This window comes from Pseudochaenichthys georgianus, chromosome 11 (genome assembly GCF_902827115.2).
Source record: "Pseudochaenichthys georgianus chromosome 11, fPseGeo1.2, whole genome shotgun sequence".
NCBI lineage: Eukaryota > Metazoa > Chordata > Actinopteri > Perciformes > Channichthyidae > Pseudochaenichthys > Pseudochaenichthys georgianus.
The window spans coordinates 25,369,401-25,392,261 of NC_047513.1; the positions used below are offsets into that span (position 1 = coordinate 25,369,401).

General features: G+C 41.5%; 1 protein-coding gene and 1 long non-coding RNA gene across 3 annotated transcripts in view; both read left to right on the plus strand.

Moving 5' to 3' along the window:
- Nucleotides 1-22,861, plus strand: part of trit1 (tRNA isopentenyltransferase 1) — a 54,002-nt gene that overhangs the window by 14,678 nt on the left and 16,463 nt on the right. Inside the window, exons 2-8 of one of the 2 annotated variants that reach the window (XM_034095228.1) lie at nucleotides 11,263-11,403; nucleotides 13,434-13,532; nucleotides 14,286-14,443; nucleotides 15,388-15,530; nucleotides 16,027-16,138; nucleotides 22,526-22,638; nucleotides 22,777-22,854. In XM_034095228.1, coding sequence (XP_033951119.1) covers nucleotides 11,263-11,403; nucleotides 13,434-13,532; nucleotides 14,286-14,443; nucleotides 15,388-15,530; nucleotides 16,027-16,138; nucleotides 22,526-22,638; nucleotides 22,777-22,854 — 844 coding nt within the window. The remainder of the gene's footprint in view (nucleotides 1-11,262; nucleotides 11,404-13,433; nucleotides 13,533-14,285; nucleotides 14,444-15,387; nucleotides 15,531-16,026; nucleotides 16,139-22,525; nucleotides 22,639-22,776; nucleotides 22,855-22,861) is intronic. The other variant, XM_034095229.1, reaches the window with a different exon arrangement.
- On the plus strand, nucleotides 8,079-9,576 carry LOC139434839 (uncharacterized). The gene is made up of 3 exons (XR_011644148.1): nucleotides 8,079-8,329; nucleotides 8,587-8,751; nucleotides 9,125-9,576. It is a non-coding gene; the product is annotated as an uncharacterized lncRNA (long non-coding RNA).

The following is a 22,861-nucleotide window of genomic DNA, read 5'->3' on the forward strand; positions in this document are numbered from 1 at the left end:
ACAGGCGGGTACTTGTTTAGATATACCTGGGCAGGCTCTGTTTTGCCGTGGTATCCTGGCACGTGCGGGCCGCAGAGGGGCGGCGTAGTTTCGGGCGACGAAGACTGCTGCTCCGGGGGCGAGTCAGGCGGGAGTTAGCTAATGTCCACAACGGAGGGTAACGTGATGTCCCCATCTGACCTGTTGCTACTGTCTGCAGTAGATGCAGTGTTGCTGGCGTTTAGTGATGGTTGCTTTAACCATTTTCGTATAAATGATTATCCACAGATGTGTGTCACTGCTGTGGAAGCACTTTGTAAATGATGCACCCGCGGCGGAGCCGGTCACGCGCACCTGACACAATTTGTTTGTATTTTTCGCTCTGTTCTCTTTTTTGAATAGAGGGTGCTGTGGTGATTGACATTATTCACCCACGGATCTATAGTGCATAACATTCAACTGCCCCGAAGATCCCGACGCGAAGCCTGAAGGGTAAACACACCAGGTTTACTAATCTACCTGCACAATTTGTCGGAATGTCTCGCTATGTTAGTACATTCTTAAAAAACAAAACACCATTTCATTTTGGGTTAAAATGTGTTGTAACTGCGTTACTGAGCATTGTAACGGGTAATATATTACCCACATTTCATTAGTAATGCGTTACATTACTTCATTACAGCAAAAAGTAATATATTACTGTAACTCCGTTACATTTGTAACGCGTTACACCCAACACTGCACACGTGCGACTAAAGATGAACAAAGCGGCAGGTAAAAAGAGTTCCTCCTTGTGGAACTACTTCGAACTTACAAGTCCAAAGGAAGTTAAATGCAAGCTCTGCGAAAAGACGTTGGTCTATCACAGCTCAACCTCAACAATGGGTTTTGAGTGCATCCATTTGAAGATGAGCGATACACGCACAATTTATTTATTGCAATGCTGCTATTATTAATAATACAGGCCGGTCGGTCGGTCGGTCGAATAATCGATTATTATTCGCCAGGGCTGCCGAATAATCGATTTTGATCATGGTCAGTTTCTGGCAACCCTAATACTCAGTTTGGTTCAGGCCAGGGGGGTTCCTGCGTAGAGAATGCGGGAGGCCTATTACACATGTTGCATTACGGTCATGTAGCTGTAATTTAGTCACAAGCTACCAAGTGATTCCTTCAGTTCCTTGAATTTCACTGAACATTTTGACCTAAGCCCTACCCGAACAGTTTTGTCTCTTCTGTTTTTAGTTCCATAGTCTTTGAGTAAATGCACTTCTTCTGCACTTTTGGATGTTTGTTTTCTCTTTCTATTGCGTCATCAACACACCCATCCATCGGACATTACACAGACTGACTACACCGGAGAAAGTCTGAGTAAAGTCTGTTTGTTTTATGCGGATGATTCTGCGTTTGTGTTGTAACAGAAAGCTCGGCTTGGTGAAGGTAAGATCATTTCAGATTTGCTGTGCATGTGTAAAAGGGGATTCTGTTTTTAAAGTTGGCAATTAAGTTGACTTATGTGTTGTGAAAATCAATAAAAACATTGACGAAAGAAAATGTATCATAACTAATACAAAGTCCACTCAGTATTGGCTGAAACCACCAGCATGGTTTTGTTAATACTGCATGGAAAATCTGAATTATTCAACACTTTCCCGCCTCCAATCAAAGTTAGTTGTTTGTCCTGTGCAAAAGAAGATTTGTCATGCTTACTCAGCTGCTCGATGCATTAACTAATAACACGTTGTCATCAATAAACACATTGTTTGACCGCAGGGTGTAAAAAGAGGCATGTTTGAGTTATGTGTGGGTGGGGCTGTGGGGTATCATACCAAAAGGACATCATCAGGGGTCGTAAAGGGGCAATTTTACAGGTCATGCACACGTATGCACCACCACTTGAGTTTGTTTGACCGTTGGAAGTATCGGTGGCCGGTGACCCTTTCGTTTTTCGCCTTTATGATGGGAGGGGCTGCCGTATTCTCTCAAAGACAACATGGGCGTTGAAAATCGGGACAAAGGACGACAATTTGTCAGGCCTGTGGTTTTGTGTTGAATGTGAGAAATTGGCCGGAGCAGAAGGAAAAGCCGTCATGTGTCATCTTGACCCTTATCGTCCCATAAAAGTGGAGTGAAGGAGTGCTAATTTGTCTTTTTAGGGTCGTCAATTTGGAAATGTGACTGTTGTGTGAAGAGGGGATAATTCTTACAAAGGTTATGCTTATTTTTCTGCAGGTTTTTCTTTTCACACGTGCACCGACACCAGCTGCTTATCTATGTATTAAACACATCCTACACACAAATACTGTTCCGCTATGTGTTATATCCCTCTAATTCGCTCACAGTCATCCCTCCTCGCTCGCTCTGTGCGTCCCTCCCCTCCCAGTGTCTCTCTATCTGTCTGCTGTGGCTATGACCTGTCTGGGTTTTGACGTATCTGTTTGTATTGTAACTCAGGCCTCCCACATCCCATTTTATGATGCATTTTTCAAAGTAATCTAAGCCCGTGTAGGAGCGAGCCAAAAAACCCTCTGATTAACTCTTATTTTTGTTGTGTGTATGTGTAAATATGCAGTCTGCGGGTGTGGTGATGCGGTCACCGCTACAGTATAGCAGCGAGAGAGAGGAGGATGGCAGGATGGAGGAGAAAGAGGGGGAGGAGGAAAGGGGGGGGGGGGAGGACAACGCCATGAATGATTTATTAGTCTGGCATTACTGGGCCATTCCCCGCAGAGGGACGGAGAGAGGAGAGGAAGATGGAGGGATACATTGTTGAAGGGTAGTGCCTAAAGGGGGAAGGAGAGAAGGGGTAAAAAAGAGAAACATAACAAGATGGGTATTCTGTGTTAAATGTAAAAGAGGAAACGATTCAGAGGGAAGGATAAAAACAAAGCAACGCCGCTAACAGTTTGGCTGTTGAATGTGTGAAGGGCAGTGTCCAGGGGTCAGAATAAGGACAAACTGCATCCTCTTCCTCTCTCTCTTCCTCGTTTCCTCTCTTCAACTGAACCTGCGTTTGTCTTTGATCTAAATTTGATTGCAGTGTATTTATTTCTCTCTAAGGTTAAAACATGTACTGTAAACGAGGACAAGTGTTTTCCCCTAATATTTTTGTTTTTGTAAACTCAACAGAGGATCTCTGAAACCGAATCTATTATTGAGTTGGAAATAGAAGCACATATAAGGACGATATTAAAGACTTTTCTGTCATTGAATAATAACCGGGATGTAAAACTAGGATATCATCCAATACCGAGTGGTTTGATCGCCAACATTTGAAAAGTGTAAACCTGTCTTTGTGGAACTTGTTCAAATGTTGTTCATACGCAAATATTCTCTTACGGCTTGTGCAATTTTGAATCACAGCATAGTAGCACAACAGCACGCCCACCCTGAAAATAGATCTGTTAACACACCAGTGATGAAATTGATTCGTTACAATTGTATCCATGCAAACGATTTCCAGCCAACTATTGAATACTTCCCTTTTATTAAACCATTAACCTTCAAGACCGTTTTAATTAGCAAGCTTTTGAAATGCTGGTATTGTCTGCTTCTTTTTCCCCAGTGCTTGTGCTAAGCTAACGGTCTGATTGAGGTAGCTTCATATTTAGCGAGCAGATAAAGAAGGGGCATTAATCTTCTCTTCTGTCTTTTGGCAAGGAAATAAATGGGCAAATGTCCAAAATATCTTAAAATGAATGGATTGCCTTAAAACATGAAAGTGGATTAGATTAGCGAGACCCAATCTGCTCAAACAGGGCAGTATTTGCGCCTACTTCCCTTTTTAAAAAAAAATGATGCATAAAGTACATTTATTTATCTAGCTTTTCAGTCTTGTATGGTCATCTCTGGTCAGAAGTATCTGTTTTTTTGTAAATGTAGAGAACACTGACAGACCCACTGCCCAAACACTACTGTGTAAGGTCTGATTTATCTGCCTCTCTGAATCTTATTTCATGTCTCAATGAGGTTTTTGTTCTCTCCGTCTCTTTCTTTTTTCCCTCACCTCCCCTCTCTGTCTCTCTTGCCCTCTTTCTTTCATTTTGCCATGCCCGTCCCTTATTTATGTGGCAGAGGAACAGCTGTCTCGTGCAGGGCATAAGGTTGGCCAGGCAGGCCGGCTGCAGGCTCTGCAAGGCTCGAACACTGAGCTCATTGTCTCTCTCACACACACTCTCACACACACACACACACACACACACACACACACACACACACACACACCCTTGCATGCACACAAGCCGCACAGTCCCCTCCATTCACATTCATTTAAAAGTGGGACAGGAAGGAGAAGACAGCTGAGCCCACATTATCTTGGGTTCCATTGAAGTACATTGGCGTGAAGTATGACTTTTGCACTGGGAATGTGCCTTTTTTCATTGATATTGAAATGACGCACACCACATTAAGATCTTACACACCAGAAAGGTTGGTGCCTCCTGGCTTTTCCTCAGATGGCGGAAAATATGACAAAGCTTGGAAAACAAAGAACAATTCTGCAATAATCAATTCTCACTACATCTCTCCTCTAATACAGAAATGTCATATTTAATTCGAAATGTTTACTTAAATCCCTTTTTTAGTATGACATTTCCGTTCATCTCCTTCCCGAGGACATGTGTAAACACGATAAGCTATGATCTGAGTTTTATCTTTAATTCCTTTATGATTTGAGGTTTTAATTCCGCTGCAATTTGTACTCGAGCCGCACCTAATTTATTTCTCATTTACTCCCCCATTTGTAGCGCCACCTTCAAAGTCATTTTCTCACATCCTCCAATCAAGTGGCTCTTGTCATTTCTCTGATTTACACTTCAATCTTCTTATGCTTGCTTTTAATCCTGGGTGTTCTTGTCCTCGTTAAGGCGGGGAAAAAAATCATAATCTATTTTCGCACAAGAAAATGAATGTACATAAAGGAGTGGTTTACGGGGCGGTTTTCTCGGTGTCAGGTAGGATGGACACACAGAGGATTGTGAGCAGGAGGGCAAAAGGATGAGAGGACATTTCACTCCAGCTTGGAAGAAAGAAAGGCCAGTTTTCCAGGAATCCAGAGGCTCTTGAAGAACGGATGATGGAACAGAAGATCTGTTTCAATGGATTGGTTTTGCCCAAATGTCATGACATCGGACCTTTTTCAGCCAATACGGATGAGTAGTCACGAAAACAGTAAAATAAAAATAATTTATGCGTTTAACAGAGAGCCTTTGTCCGTTCACCTCTTTTCGTTAATCATGGAGGTGTGTGGCTCAAAAATAACGCACACACACACACACCAATCTAATAGCAGCATTTATTTTTGCTTTGTCTTTTTTTCACTATCATTCTACTATCTGTCATCATTCTACATCTTGCACAAGTGTGTGTGTGTGAGATTAAGAGACAGAGCAAGGATGGGTGATAGAGGATAATGTGTGCAAATGTGTCAAGGAGCATCCTGTTCTCTAACAAGTACACGGCGCTCTGCTGTCAGCTCAGCTGCTTTTCTCAGTCTTCCTCTCCCAAAACTTCATCTGTCCATCCATGCATCCGTGCCTGGCAGTGGTGTCGTGCAGAGAAGTCGTGAATATTTGATGCGTCTGGTTTGTTCTGCACTGCCCTGCTCCCCACTTTTGGTTTGCCGCGTTACCGAGAAACATTTGGTCAAAAGTACACGCAACCCAAACCCATACTTTAACTAAGGATGTGATTGATGCCTTGCACAGCTGTACTGATCTCCCAATGTATGTATGTGCTGGTTTAAACGGTCTATAATGTTGTTGTCTTGAAATATAAGATTTGGACTACTAGAAGAGGCTTGATAACAATGTTGGGGGGGTTTCAAGAGGATGTGAGCACACCTTCCAGCCCAAAATACATCCTAAGCTGAAAACATAAAATACAACTAGGTGCTAGCATGTTCTGTCTGACTATAAATGACACACAAATGTTTATAAAAGCTTGTTTTTGACAAGAAGACACATGAGGGAACTGTTGGATTTGAGCCTTTACAGACCATTTACATGCACACAAACCTATATAACACACTACAGGAAAAGGGAAAATCAATTGAGACAAATTTAGTATTTTCTCATTTCTACTTGCAATGAATCTGCTTGTAGAAATTAGAGCTACTTCACCTGGAGCTAGCTAATGTTAGCTTTAATAGCGTTCGTCCCTAAGTCAAAACATTCTAATGGCGCATTTCCACTGCAGGGCCTCGCACGGCTTAGTACGGTATTGTTAGGCCTTGGTAGGCCAGGCTCACTTTATGCTGCGTAGTAACTATAGTAACGTAGTGTAGGCGGAGCCGTGACGTCATCTTCAATGCGAAATAAAAAACCAACATCAGCCGTTAGCTGTTAGCACTCAAGCTCACAGCTCCTCATATCTGTTCAGAAACTTGACAAAAGTTAAACAAGTACAAACCACAGACTGCCTGTGTCATGGAGAATACAGTCGCTGCTTTATTTATGTCTGTAGGCCGTTGTTGTGAGTGTGGACGGTCGGAGCATATACAACGTTAGTTTAGCCGATCTCCATTCAGAAAACATGCATTCTAAAAGGTTTTTCGCCTGCCGTCTGTCTGCAGACTTGTCAAAGCATTAATTCATGGTTTTTACTAACCGGTATCAGTATGTTGTTACTTCGGCATCATTTTGAAACGTGTATTACAATTAAATCACGGTAAAATATGTTCATTTTGTTGTAGTTGCCAGCGATTCTCTCACTATTGTAGCATACTCAGCCCGGTTGTTGGCCCTGAAAGAACCTCGATTTTGGAGAGCCAGAAAACTGTGAAAAAGTACCCGCTTGCCCGAACTACGCCTAGTGGAAGCGCAACCAAAAACGGACCGGGCACGCTTAAACCGCGCTTCGCGCTGTAGTGGAAATGCGCCATAACTTTCCTCATGCATCACTCATCTTGAATCTTTTCTCAGGGAAAAACAAGCTCATGAGTGACTTTATTCATCCATTGCTTTAGTCCCAATAGCAGGCTGACTTCTTATGATTAAAGGCCCTGAATTATTGAACAATTGAGCGTTTCACCATGCTCCTTTCTTCTTACTCAATTCAGAGCTGAGTAAAACCAGAGCTCTCAGCCTGGTAATAATGTTTGACTTAAAGGGGCTTCATCAAGTTTTCCTGGCAATCACCAAAAATGATTAACCACTCTGAGACACACACACTCTTAACGGTTGATGTTATACAGATGCTTTGCAGAGGACAGGGGCATAAATGTGTATTTCTATTTACATGATAAATGTTTATATTTTTCCATCTACAACCTGATCATTGGTGTCATAAACTGCACAACCAAAAGAAATAGGTTATGTTTCTCTGCAGACAACTTATTTGTGTGTTTATCATGGCTCATCCATCGACAATACCCAATTACATCAAAGGGTTTTTCATGCATTTCGACTTGCATATGTTGCAGCACATTGAAGGCACTTATTACATTACATTGCATTTAGCTGACGCTTTTATCCAAAGTGACTTACAATAAGTGCATTCGACCAGGAAGATACACACTTGAAGAAAACCGAATCATACAAGTACATCAGGCTTCATAGAGCTAACACATTTCAAGTACTACTCAACTGGCTTTAGATAAGCCAGCCCTTTATTAGTATATAAATGCTTTGTTAGCAATTCTATCGCTCGAAGTGGAGTCGAAAGAGATGAGTTTTCAGTCTGCGCGGAAGATGTGTAAGCTTTCTGCTGTCCTGATGTCAATGGGGAGCTCATTCCACCACTTATTTCATGTTTTAAAGCCACCTGAGATAAAAAATGTGATATTTACCCAGACGTTACTCTTATGGCGCATTTCCACTGCAGCGGGTAGCCCCGTTTAAGCGTCCTGGACCGTCCTCAAGCGGCCAGGCCAGTTTTTGGTGGCATTTCCATATAGCCTAGTACCGGCTAGCGGGTACTTTTTCTCTCTTTTTCCGGCCCCATAAAATCGTGGTTCTATCAGACCAGGCCAGGGCTGTGACGTCAACACTCGACTGCTGATTGGTCAGAGAGAATCGTCACAAGATCGCGCGCGAGATCATCCCTCGCGTCACATATATATACACATATATATATATATATATATATATATCAAGAAGCAAGCTTGCAGCATTTTGTAAACGGAGGAGCTACAAAAATGGCAACGTCGAAGAAAAGCACACCGTGGTCGACCGAGGAGGTGACGACGTTCCTACATCTCATTGGGGATGATAAAATCCAGCGGGAGCTCGACGGAACAACGCGAAATGTGAAAGTGTTCCAGGATGTCTCTGCACAGATGTCCGAGCGCGGATTTTCGAGGACTTTCCTGCGATGTAGGGAAAACGGAACGGCTTTACTGGAGTCCCTGAAGGTACGCTCACTTCTAACAAAGAAGTCTATTTTATCCTTACATTAATGTTCGACAACCCATGCTTTTATGGAGCCCCAAAGAGCTACATAGCTAGCTAAGGCAGATAGCCTAGGCAGATAGCCTTAGCTAGAGCTATTGTTTGCTAACACCATATGTGCCATTGTTTACGTTCAGTTTTTCTTTTCTATAGTTGTTGTTGCTATTTAGTATTGTGCTGCAGTAGTTTGTGGAATTAACAAGTCATTTTGCTGTTCTAGATGATTACATTGGGACTCGTGAGGAGGAACATTCCCGAACAACGGGTGATGGCAGTGTTCCGTCCATATCGTCAGTGAATCCAGAACGGACCCCAGCCGAAGAATCGACACCGACTCAACCACCAACACCGAGTGCCATCACGACACCGCAGCGTGTGGTTCTAGGTAAGAAATAGAAAAGGCAAAACGACTGGAATTGTTTTTTTGTTTTTTTAAACCGTGGATCATCCATCGTCAGTAATTAAAATAAGCTATATCACTGTGTGGAAATGCGCTGTTACAAGTAAAGTCTTAGCTAGTAAGCAGCTAGTACAGTTGTGTGTGACATCCTATCATATACATATATTTATATTCATTATCAACAGGCTGGACATAATGTAATTCACTTTCACAATCATTGTAAACATCTAGGGCCAGAACTTTCTTTAGATCACCTTACTGTTGTTCTGTTTATACATGTTATTCTTATATCCTTGTGTGACCTGTACCTGTACTGTGTGTTTTCCTTATTGCTAATTATTATCTTATTGTCACCCAGGCAAGAGGAAACGAGGAGGAGAGGATCGGGCCCAGCAGGAACGGCACCATGACTGGGCAGCGTCTCCTCCATGATACTTCAAAAAACCTTAATAGTTATTGTACATATTATATATTTTTTATCTAGTTAATTTTTAAATGCAACATTTGTACTTCCTTGTTTATTTATTTTCTTTAAAATGTTCATTTTATATTTACAATTCCATGTATATTTATGCTGGCTGCAATTCAGTTTTACATTTTTTATTTGTATTGTTTAATGGCATGCCTTTGATACAACATTTGTATTTTTATACTGCCATCAATAAAGTACTTCTTTGACTTATCTTATCTCTTGTTGATAATGAATGGCACCCAACATAAAAAAATCATAAACATACATGAATTTATAAAGCAATAACAAACACCATCAGTTAGGAAAAAGCCCCTTACTTTTAAGAGATTTAAAGCAAGAAATTGAGTTTGCTAGCTTGAGGTCCTACTCTAAAACATTATTACATGTTTATTTTGTAATGGTATTAAGAATACATGATAAATACATAATACATGTAGAAATTGCTCAATTGTAATACCCTCGTTCTACTACACTCAAACACATTCCTTATATATTTTAAAGACCAAAATAAACCTATAACCCATTCAAGCAAGCTTTTAACATGTCTAGAAGAAAGATTGAGGTTATATTTAATATATTATTTTATGTTGTGGATACTTTAGTCTCCATCCATGTTTACAATTGTCCACATTATTTTACACTTGCATTTATGAATATAGTTTTGCTGTGTTTTACACTTTAGTATTTATGTTTATAGTCAGCTTTGATATTTGCTTAATTGATTAGAAAGATTTTCTTTCCATGATCTGATATTTCCTCAAATGTTATTATGGGGCAGTACTTACTGGTGCTTGAATTTCAAATATTCAATTCAGATAATATTTGTTTAAAACATTTGACAAACACATGTATATGAAAAAAAAGGATTTATTTATGTTCAATACAATGAATACAATGCAATGCTTGCTGTGATCACTTTCCTTCTTGCTGTGATAACAAGCCACACACCAAGAAACAAGTAAACGATCGCTTCCACATCCTCCATTGTTGTGTGTGTTTTGTGAGTTGTGTCGCATTGAAGATGACGCCACTGCAGTTTTACCCAGCGTCGCTCCGCCCAAAAAGCTGATCGCCCCGCCTACACTGCGTTGCTACCCCAGGTCCTAAAGTGTAATGGAAATGCGCCACGGCCTCGGACGGCCAGCGAGGCAGCCCGAGGCCTGAGCGAGGACGCTTAGGGACGCTTAAACGGGGCTACCCCGTTGCAGTGGAAATGCGCCATTAGAGTGCAGATCAAGTCAGAAAGTGTATATAATCTCCTAAAAGAGCCTTACAGAGTTTGATTTTCCGAATGATCAAGGATATTGAACAAAGGAAAACTCAACTTTGAAGATTTAAGGACTGAAAAAAGTCCTTCCAAGTTGTCCCGAGATCCTTTTAAACTCTCTTCACCCTGTTCGTTTGAAAATGAAAATCCTGACAGACTACTGTATATCACACCCAGCTGTCAAATTCCATGAGGGAGGCCCCTTCGCTGGGTGAGGGGGATACAAATGGACAGAAGCGGTGTGTACCATAGTTTGTAGGAATGGTGAGAGCCTTTTCACACAGAAGACATACAGAGCTCTTCGTTATTCACATCATATCTCTGACAATGATTAATATACACACTCTCGGACACACCTTAGCACTAAAAGCGACTTCAATGTTCTGCTCGATTTGTTTAATTGACATCTTTTCCTGGAATTTATGCTTCTAAGGACAAAGAGCTTCCATTAAACTTCTGTTCTTATGGTGCATTCATTGGGACTTCTTTGTAGTCTTATCCATTTGTTCTTATATAAAATGGAAGAGAATCAAGTATGTAGCACTAACAAAGTTATTTTAAGCTCATGTACTATCAGGATTCTTGCTTTTCTGAATTTGTATCCTCATGGTTTATTGCTCCTATTGTAATTCACTTTGTACAAAAGAGTCTGCTAAACTACATTTCATTGAATGCTCTCATATTATTGCAATTATACCCGCCTATCGAGCTGTTTTTACGATGATTCTGATCACCTTTTTCTGCTTGTTTCCTCCAGGTGTACCAGGGCCTGGACATCATCACCAATAAGGTGACAGCTGAGGAGCACGCTCAGTGCAAACATCACATGATCAGCTTCGTGGACCCGTTGGTCAGCGGCTACACGGTGTTGGACTTCAGGAACAAAGCCCTGCCTCTAATATCCTTTTCCTAGAAAGGTGCGCAAGAAGAGCAGCAATACTATCCATAACACCTCTCTGCATGCTGCCAGCACCCCCGTCACATCTAGCCTCCCAGTCTATCACGCGGTAACTGCAGGAAAAAGGAATTCCGTCAATTTGACTTTTACTAATTTGTCTGGAGGTGTGTGTGAATATGTGTGAGGAAGAAGATCTGCCATGTCCTTGTTTTGTCGACATGTCTCGCTGCCGATGTTTTACTGAAAATGAGAACAGAGAGATCACTGGAGATGATATTGATAGAGAAGTGTGTGTGTCTACACACACACTCTGGGCAGTCACACCCTACTGCAGACACTGGCCGTCACACAGATGTGGAGAAAGGAGGTGATAACTAGAGGCGGTATTAATAGATCAGGAAGGCACGCACGCACACACACACACACACTCTTCTCACACACTCACCAGTGCAGCGAGGGGCTCCAAGAATAGGCTCAGTGCGGCGATAGCTCACCGGTGGGAAGAGGGAGAAATGGGAAGAGATGAATACCGATTAGTAGGGATAGCGGCGATGTGGAGGATTTTAAACTGTAGAGCAGGAAAGAGAGATGATGGGGGATGGGGGGGGCTGAAATGCTTGAGAAGTTCAGAGACGCAGGACCTAATGACGTATCATCGGCTATCAATCCTTCACTCCACATGCCATTCACACTAACTCCCTCCGTACGACCCCCCCTCTCCTTTACTGCTCTCAATCTTCCAGCCTTCTTTTCTGTTTTCCCTCCCTCGAAATCTCTGTCAGCGATCCTCTCTCCTTGCCTCTACAAACACTGATGCAGACCTCTCGTGTGTGTGTGTGTGTGTGTGTGTGTGTGTGTGTGTGTGTGTGTGTGTGTGTGTGTGTGTGTGTGTGTGTGTGTGTGTGTGTGTGTGTGTGTGTGTGTGTGTGTGTGTGTGTGTGTGTGTGTGTGTGTGTGTGTGTGTGTGTGTGTGTGTGTGTGTGTGTGTGTGTGTGTGTGTGTGTGTGTGTGTGTGTGTGTGTGTGTGTGTGTGTGTGTGTGTGTGTGTGTGTGTGTGTGTGTGTGTGTGTGTGTGTGTGTGTGTGTGTGTGTGTGTGTGTGTGTGTGTGTGTGTGTGTGTGTGTGTGTGTGTGTGTGTGTGTGTGTGTGTGGATGGCTGATGAGCCGTTATCTTGTTTGTGTGGTTATTTGATTATCCCAGAGAAGGATGGGCGATGGAAGGGAAAAGATAAAGTGCAAGATGAGAGCAGATGCGACAGAAAAGGGGAGAGTAAGGGAAATAAGGTGTGGCAGGTCGTAAGCTTGAATGGCTGTTTAAATTCCAATGATTTAAGAGCTGACACAAACTAACGGCTGATATTGCGTTTGTGATAAAGACACAGTATTGACTCTGTTGCCATAGCTAAGGATTCTTTACATTATTAATTAGCATTTGGTCAATTGAAGTTTCGAAGAATTGTGAAAAATGGGCATTAAAACTTTCCAGTTGACATTTTAAAATAGTGTGCATTAAAGGGGCCCTATCATGCTCATTTTCAGGTTTCGATTTTTTTTTTTTTACTGTGACATGTCTCCATGCTTTAATGTTGAAACAAATCTTTATTTTTGTTCTCATACTGCCATGCTGCAGCACCTCTTTTCACCCTCTGTCTGAAACCAGAGCCCAGTCTGCTCTGATTGGTTAGCTGGCCGGCTCTGTTGTGATTGGTCAACCGCTACGAGCTGTCCCGCCCATTAACCTATCATGTATAATGTGATAGAGGCTCGTGGGAGAGAAACTCCCTCTGGAGGGAACTTTGGGATGTTAACCTTTGCAGACCATTTACATGCATCTGATAGAACACACTACTGGAAAGGGAAAAACCAAGAAGCATAATAGGGCCCTTTTAAGGTTCTTAGCTCAATTCCCTGTACACTGATATGCATGCACTTTGAGGTGCATTTATGTAACAACTATGAAAATCAGCAGCACTCTATTCTTGTACACTAGTATATACAATGTTCACAGTTTGTCCTTAACAGCCTTCAACATAGAGGACATGCACAGCAGGGACACACTGCCAGTCGTTGTAGGAGGAACAAACTACTACATTGAGTCTCTGCTGTGGAAAGTCCTGGTGGATACAGGGGTGAGTGCAACTCAAACACACCTCCCATCCTCCTCTATGCCTCTACACTATTTATCGCAATGATGAATGAATTTATTATTTATCTTCAACTTTTCATTACGTGAAAATAAGTCTGTTTAGTGATAATAAAGTGTGACCTTGATTTATTTGTCAAGATGTGATTTTTAAGAGCTGTTTCTTCATGCTGCTCTTACATTGCAATTTAGCGAGGATGCTTATTGTTTAGCTTCTTAAATAGTATTTTGTGTCTCTGATCGAGCTCATTTTAGCGTTTTTCCCTCCAAGCCTCATTCCTTTTCGGTTGCGGTTTTCTTCGGAAGTTTTTCCTTGTACGATGTGAGGACAGAGGGTGTCGTATTGTCATACTGATATTCTGTACACACTGTGAAGTCCACTGAGACGAATGTAACATTTGTGATATTGGGCTATATAAATAAACATTGATTGATTGATTCCTGGAAAAGCCCAGTCTGATCAGATTGGCTTCCAAGAATAAAATATAGCGCATCATTGCAAAACTTGAAGAAGCCATTAGTGGACATACACAAATGTAAATGGTTTGTTGAATGTTATTATTTTTTTTCTAATCTAGAGATAACACAAAAAATGACTTGGTTGTATTATGTATGGGCACAGTACTGAAAAAAGTTTTTCACGACATGTCACTTTAGAAGATCTGGAAGTAGGAGTTTAAGAGCAGCTTTTAAAGGCAGATTTGTTTTTTTAAAGCGCTAAATGAAATGTGTATCACAGCAGGAGACCAGGGCGCCAGGGGACGGAGGAGATGGGGCTCTGGACAGGAAGCTAGAGCTGGAGAAACTGGGAGTAGAAGAGTTACACAAACGACTGGCGGAGGTTGACCCCAAAATGGCGGCCATGCTGCACCCCAATGACAAACGCAAGATAACCAGGTGATACAGCTGGTAATTAAAAAGAAGGGCCTGGAAATGTCTCGGTTCCTTTAAATAGAAACTGCAGAAACGGCTTCATGTGTTTGACCTGCCAGCTGTACTTCACTGGCGCTGTTACTGCAGCTTTTTATTAAAAAATAGAAGAGAGAAATGCTATTCCCACCTTTTGGATAATGTAGCGTTTGTGGGTGTTCAGAATATTGTTGAGTTTCCTCATGTTTTGTACAAGGTCCTTAAGGGCTCTCGCTCTGTCTCAGGCTGACAGCCACAATACATGGACTCCACGCAGTGTCGGCTAACAGCACGAGCATCTGCACACACACACACACACACACACACACACACACACACACACACACACACACACACACACACACACACGCGCGGCTTGATGAGTAGCAGTCAGTGCACTCTGGTCTTCCGTGTGAGCAGGTTAGGTTACCCTGTTCTTCTGGATGACAGAAGGCGACAGGAATAATCTTTTCTCCGTAACCTCAGAGCAGCGAGGAACGGCTGAAGGGGCTGCTTTGGATTCGAATTTCAGCATCTCGAAAATAGATTTAGTGGCTGAATGTTAACTGTGAGGAATAGACGGATGCTACTCTGCCGTTATGTATCTAGTTTCATCCCTTATCTTATATTTCTTCCCGCTTTATGTCGTTTGAATTGGTGTTAGGGTGTGTTAATCCTTTGTCAATACTCAAACTAGCCTCTTGATGTGAGCCTCAAAAGGGGCGGGTTCAGTTGCACTGGATTTAATGGACGAGTGGATGTTTAACTAATCTAATCTCAGCTAACCTACTGAGGCCCGACATACAGGGATGTAAACTAGATAATTTACATCATATAACAAACAGGAAGTAACTTTGCTTGTTTCAACACAGTGGGAGATTTGACTAAGTGATGTATTTAACCACATCTGACGCTATGTGTTTTATCTACAGGAGTCTTCAGATCCACGAGATGACGGGTGTCTCTCATACCCGCTGGCTGCAGGAGCAGAGGGGGCAGGAGGGGGGCGATGGGCTCGGGGGGCCGCTGAGATACTCAGACCCCTGCATCTTCTGGCTGCACGCTGACATGGAAGGTGAGGATTGAGGATTCGATTGGATTTCAATTCACTGTCTTTACTGGAGCTGCAAGATTTGGAAAACATAAATAATGTGATTATTTTTTGACTGATCTTGCCATTGCGATATGATTCATGGTATTGGAGGAGTTTATCATTTTTTTAATTATTGTCTCATTATCATTATAGTTTGATTATTTTAAGGGGATCTGTACCAAACAAATAGGTTTTTTTAAGGATATAGAATCAAATGTGTTGGCTGGGAAATCTTTGCAGCCTCGCAACAAATTTTAACGCATAAATACCCAAATATTCTGCTTCCTGCAATTAGAATATCATACTATTCTATATTGCGATTTGATATAATTTAGATTAATTGTGCAGCTCTTGTTATTCAAACAACAACAATGGCAACATTGCTGAAGAGCTATAATAGTTTAAATAATTTTCTACATTGATCTGTCTTATTTAGCTGGTGCAATTGTTATATTTCTCCCTCTGTGTTCCCCTCCAGCTCTAGACAAGCGGCTGGATGCTCGTGTGGATGAGATGTTGTCTGCTGGACTCATAGAGGAGCTCAGAGACTTCCATGTTCGCTTCAATCAACAGAAAGTCCTGGATGACAGGTAACTGATCTGCAGCCGAACATGTCTCCCATCCTGATGAAACACTATCAACCCGATGCTAAGTTGTTATTTTGATAGTGCTCTCAAATGTTGTTATTGTTTCAGATGCAGGGACATAAGGCAATTTGTTACATTACATTACATGTTACTTTTATCCAAAGCGACTTACATACTCAATACTGTGGACAATCCCCACAGGAGCAATTTGGGGGTGAAGTGTCTTGCCCAGGGACACAACGACATGCTGACTGCAGTGGGGTTTGAACCTTGTTCCGAACACCAACGCTCTATCTACTGCGCCACGCGCCTCCGTGTTAGACTTTGTGCGGCGTCAAAAAACATACACATGTAAATAATACTCCCTTAAAACAGACTGGTGTGTAAAAAACACCTATTAGTCAAAGAGGCCCTCTTGTGCTTCCTGTACAATGTTATTTAGGTTTTTGTGCATGTTAATGGTCTGCAAAGGCTAAAATCCTGCCAGCTAACCAATCGGAGCAGACTGGGCTCTGGTTTCAGACGGTTTAAAAGAGGCAGAAGGAGAAAAATAAAGAGCTTTTTGAACATTAAAGCACGGAGACATGTCACAGTAGATGTGCAGAATACATATATGAACCTGAAAATTAGCAGAATAGGGTCCCTTTTAATGTTGCTCTTCCTCCTTTCCCAAAGCCAACATTTGCTTCATACAGTATTGCTTGTGTTTCTGGCAAGCCTTCTCTAAAAGAAACTCGACAACCTTTTTAACGGCAAAATCCGACTTTAAGTGACAGAGTGGGATCTGTAATCTGTTAAATGGGCCAAGAAGCGACGTCATACTTGGCTCTGGCTCCTGTCGCATCATTGTTATTGCGCATTAAAAAGGATCCAATGTCTGTGAAACCAGTCCAAGATCAAATTCTCATCCTCCTATCCAAATGGGGGATCCAGACATTCAGGCTGCATACGTTCCTCCTCTCTTTCATGTAAGCAGGGCAGCGGAGTGAACTGGGTCCAGCAGTTATTTATTTCTGACAGGTCACTCCGTTCTGTGCGCTGTTGTTTCCCAAAGGCCTGCAGACCAATTTAGATCTGGCCCACACTGTTGCTAGTTTGGTTCAGATGGGACTGATATTTCTCCAGGATGTCCAGTGATTATTAATAATTGCCGAGATAAGCCCCCTCAATAGGACATTAGCACTAACAGGGGAGTCTGGTGGTCGCTGCTTATTACCTCAGGGCCTCGCACTGAATGGACATCCTGGTGGCCCTGGAACAAATTACTCACAGCGCGATGTGGTCTGTTAGAGATGCTATTGGAAGATAATATTAATATGATTAGGATTGATTGTCTGATTTTCACACAATTACAACGTTGTCCCTGACATTTTCTACAGTAAACCTCATGACATACTGCAGCTGCTCTGTGTGGTGGGGTGGATCATGAATTTAGCTTTTATTTACTAATAATTACTAGAGGACGAAAATACAAAACCAGTCGGGGAAAGGAAATACAGGGTAAATCAATTCATGTAAAAAAAATCTATTCATTTAAAAACATATAATAATGTTACTGCTAATACACAACAATCCTATACACCAAATCAAAGCTAATGTCAAGCATTAAAGTGGGATTTGTTGAAAATCACTTATTTTTTTCAAAATAAAAAAGGGAATCTAGTCTATGCCTACCAATATTATTTATGTAGTTCTTATTTGATAAGTTACCATTTTTGTTTAGCCTGAACTTATTCACCGAGAATTGAGGAACACTAAAAAACATTTATTTGTGCAGAATTAGCATGAAAAAATGTAATCTTTGGTCTTAAATTTGCCTCTATGTGTTTACATTGAGCTGATATAACTAATGGTAAACACACTTTACTCAGTTTTAAAGCCACAATGCATTATTATTAGCGGACTCAAATCTGAAATCCTTTGTCCCATTGTGGGAAGTTTACAGCATTACAATGGCATCGGTACAGAGCAGCTAAAAGGCTAAAGTAAAAAAAAAAAGATCATACAAATTAACTAAAGGCCAGCACACATTAAATACAAATGATACTGCAGTAGATGCTTGAATCAGCCCCTCTTTGTGCTGAATCTCTGGAACTATTTTGAAGAAAATTGTGAAATAGATTGACACCCCTAATAATCAATCAATCAATGTTTATTTATATAGCCCAATATCACAAATGTTACATTTGTCTCAGTGGACTTCACAGTGTGTACAGAATATCAGTATGACAATACGACACCCTCTGTCCTTAGACCCTCACATCGTACAAGGAAAAACTTCCGGAGAAAACCCAGTTTAAAGGGAAAAATGAGAGAAACCTCAGGGAGAGCAACAGAGGAGGGATCCCTCTCCCAGGACGGACAGACGTGCAATAGATGCCGTGTGTAAATTGAAAAGATAACAACCAACAATACTTAAATAAAACCTTTCTATGTGCTCTTTGTGTCTTGAAAGATGTTTACACATGCACGCAGGCTTCAGTATAGCTGATACAGCTATGATACACTGCTGAGCTGGATATATTGATATGTGTGTGTGTGATGGGGTGTGGCTGCGGGGAGTTGATGCATTGGTGGACCGATACCCAGGAAGCTGCCAATTCCCGTCCCCCGTCCCTCCTCTCCATCATCACCCCATCCCACCTCCTGCACCAGCCTCCTCTTCCTCCTCCCCCTTTCTCCCTCCATCTCTGCCACTATTGCCCTCTCAGCAATTTGATCACCCCAGCACTTTACTCCCCCCTCCCCCTCCGTCTGTGTCTCCTTTGCCCTCATGTCTCCCTCTCCCTCATGTCTCCCTCTCTGGCTGGCTGCTGTGGCCAGACATCAAGGTCAAACCTCTCCCTCCCTTCCTACGTCTCTCTTTCTCTCCCCCCATTCACTCTACGTTTCCTGTGCTCTGTGGCTATTCTCACATTTCTGTCTCTTCCCAGTCTAGCCACATTTATTTTTGGTTATTTCCTCCTCTTGTTTCTGTTACAAGTTTAAGTTACAGACCCGGAATAGTCATTGTATTTTTTTTAGGGCTGTCAAACGATTAACATTTTTAATCACAGCTTAAAAATTAATTAATCATGATTAATCACCATTCGAACTATGTCCAAAATATGCCATTTATTTATGTATATTGTTGTGGGCATGGAAAGATAAATGAAAGAAGGCGGATATATCCATTTAACATACAGTATCTATGTTTATTATAACATTTTTCTGCGTGTCAAAATGAAAGACAACCCACACATCTATCAATCATCAAACCGTGGGGTCTTAATTCATTACGTGTTGATTTCTGTGAACGTTGTGATCAGTTGTTTTAGCGCAGTTCTCCAGTGAAGGGGGGGGGGGGGGGGGGGGGGGGCGTCTCCCTCCGCAGCCGGTTGGCGTAGTTTTGGCACAATTCCGTTGTACAGACCGACGTTAACAGCAGCCCTGTCTGTGCACACGGAGACCGACTCTGTCGTCCGGTGATCGAACCGCCTTCTGGAAAAGCTTCACAAGTACGTCGGTACGCAAATGCGCTTTGTGACACAAGTGACGGTACGCATTTCAGATTACGCACATAACCTGCGTACCAGTTATGTGCACCCCTGTACTACAGCAAAAGTATTCTCCGTCGGGACTTCCTGCAACAACACGACGCCGTTATCTTGATTCTGATTGGCCAGAAGCATTATTAAAGATGTTCTATTGAGAAGACGATCACTACGTGACAAAAGTTTTCAAAACCGTGGCTACTGAAATCAATCTTACTAACGGCTGTCTGTGCAATTTACTCCGCGCGAGTTGGCAGACTTTATTTTGCTTGCTTTAACATCATTTTTCATGGTGGGGCTAAGCCATTTCTTGGTATGGGTGTAGCCTACCCCAGCCATACCCTGGCGCTGGTGGCACGTATGGGGCGGGCCATTCTGCACATGCGTTAAATGCGTTAAATATTTTAACGCAATTAATTCAACAAATTAATTACCGCCGTTAACGTGATAATTTTGACAGCACTAATTTTTTTACTATGTGGGTTTTTACTGGGTGTTAAAAGGCAAATTAAAGTGCTTTACAAAGAGAGAGAAATCAGCATCAAAGCGAATTAAAGGTCAAAATGCAAATAATTACATAGAAGCAAGTCTGTAAATCAAAGTTAGTTAAAAGAAGAAAAAAAGATGTATGAGAACATTATAAGAACACAATTTATCTGTCTAAGGCCATATTAAAAATCCTTACCACATAAATAATAATCAAATGAAGTATAATATATAAAAACAACCATTTATTGATTTCCATCCTTTTTCTTCAGTATCAAATCTAACTGCTATATACTGAGGACAGGAACTTCTGTGAGACAGAGACACTTGTTTTGGTTTGTCATCAATAACTTTACCAGGGTTTGTTTTAGGGCTGTACCCGAATATCCAAATCGGATATTTTTTCTTTTCTTTTTTTTCAAATTGAATTTATTGAAATCTCCAATATCAACGCAAGAGCTTGTGCCTCTTCGGGGGGTGCTAACACTTAACTATACACTTGATCGTTTACTTTCTCCATCTTTATATGTAGGTATTTCTTTTCTCTGTTAATCTCCGTCACGTTGTTTCCATAGCAACAACAACTTCCTGTCAACAGCGCTAACTCTCCTTCAAAATAAAAGCATGTCCATACAAAATAGGAAGCCAAGCCAAATTACACTTAAGACACATAAAACTGCAACGAAAGTAACAAACAAATATCATTTTCAATTTCAAAGAACATGAATTGGGTTATTTACATTAACAAATAACTATAAAACAACAATACTGTAGAATAACAAAATGAATGCCTTGAATAAACCGAAATACACGTGTTGAAGCGCACGCCCGCCGAATATCCGAATATTCGCTGCTGATTACTACCGAATATCCGGAGCCCGAAAAATGGTATTCGGGACAGCCCTAGTTTGTTTACCAGTGTTTGTTTACCAGTGTTTGTTGGGCACTGCATGATATTGATGATAGGATAATAAACCCTTTTTTAAAAAAAAAAATTTTTATGGATGTCTTACGAGCCAAAGTTTGATTCCGTCGTAAATGTGCTTGCAAAACTGCCAAGAGTTACTTTCTGAGATTTCAGATTTGAATGAAAATTAAAATATGATAAACAAAAATAAACTGTAAATGTAAACATATCAACAGTAGAAGCGATATATATATATATATATCGCTAAAGAATATGCATTGCAGAATAATAAGAGGATTATATCAAATCTATCCCTTGAACAGAAACGAATGAATATAAGATATTATATACGTGTGCAAAGTAGCTGCAGTTTTTTTATTAAATTAAAATGTAATCCAATAAATCCAAAGAGGCATTGTAAAGTGAACTGTTATATGTAGAACCTTTTCTTGTAGGAGTACACAGAAAAATGCCAAAAGGTCAGTGAACTCAACATGCACACCAACTGAGGAGCTATATCTACAATCTGAGACCGACAGTAATACTGGAATTACGGGGAAACGAAGTGACATTGATAGTCAATATTTTTGTGTGGGCTTCCTCTTCCCCCTGGGGATCCTTTGTCGGTCCGTTCACTTCCCTTAATGTCATTCTGTCACGTTGTCCCCCAAAGGGCCCCACATCTGCTCAGACTGATATTCCTCGATCAGGGAGGGAAGGAGAGATAGTGGAGGAGAAGGTGAAATGAGTCGCCACCCAGTGTCTAGAAATGTCAAGATGGACACGGAAACGTTGTGCTCTTTTATTCATGAAGGAAGTTTTATTTCTTCTCTTATCCTTTTCCTGTCCTCTCCTAATTTCTTATCTCTCCTTTAATGTCTTCTCATTTCTCTTCTTGTTTCATCTTGTTTCTTTTCCTTTCCTATCCTCTCCTTTTTTACTGTCCTTTCCCAATCTTCTCTTATCTTCATTCTAATCTCCTTTCCTATATCCTTTAATGTCTTCTCCTCTCCCCATATTTGGCTCCCCTCTTTTCACTCCTTTCCTCTCCCCTTTTCTCATCTCCTTTTCTCTCCACTCTTCATCCCCTTCTTCACTCTCCTTCTTGTTTCCTCTTTCCCTTTCTTATCCTCTCCTCTCCCTGTTTACTGTCCTTTCCGATCTTTTCTTTCCCTCAAATCTAATCTCCTTTCCTATTCTTTAATGTCTTCCCCTCTTCTCCTTTTTGTTTCGTTGTTGTGTCTCCTGTCTTCTCCTCTCCTCTTTTTCTCTCTTTTTCTTTCCTTTCCTCAAATCTACTCTCGTTGCCTTTGCCTTCACGTCGTCTCCTCTCCTTTCCAAATGTTCTCTCCTATTCACTATTTTCCTTTCCTCAACTCTACTCCTTTCCCATTCCTTCATGTCACCTTGTCTCCTCTTTTCACTTCTCTTCTCATCTTCTCACTCCTCCTCTCCTCTCTCCAGTCAGGACTATCAACGTGGGATTTTCCAGTCGATCGGTTTTAAGGAGTTTCATGAGTTCCTGACCGCTCCTGAAAGCAGCACCCAGCAGGAGAGAGACGCGCTTAAAGACAAAGGTCAGATAAACTGATGAAAGTCCCAGAGATGGATTCAGATTCCCCGTTTGTGGACTGATAAAACCTGAAGAATCCATTTTAAAGATTTAGCTCTTATCGCCCCTTCATCTCTAACGGCCTGCTTTCAACTCTTTCTAGGAATAGAAGCTTTGAAGATTGCCACGAGGCGTTACGCCCGCAAACAAAATAAATGGGTCCGTAACCGCTTCCTTAAACGTGAGTA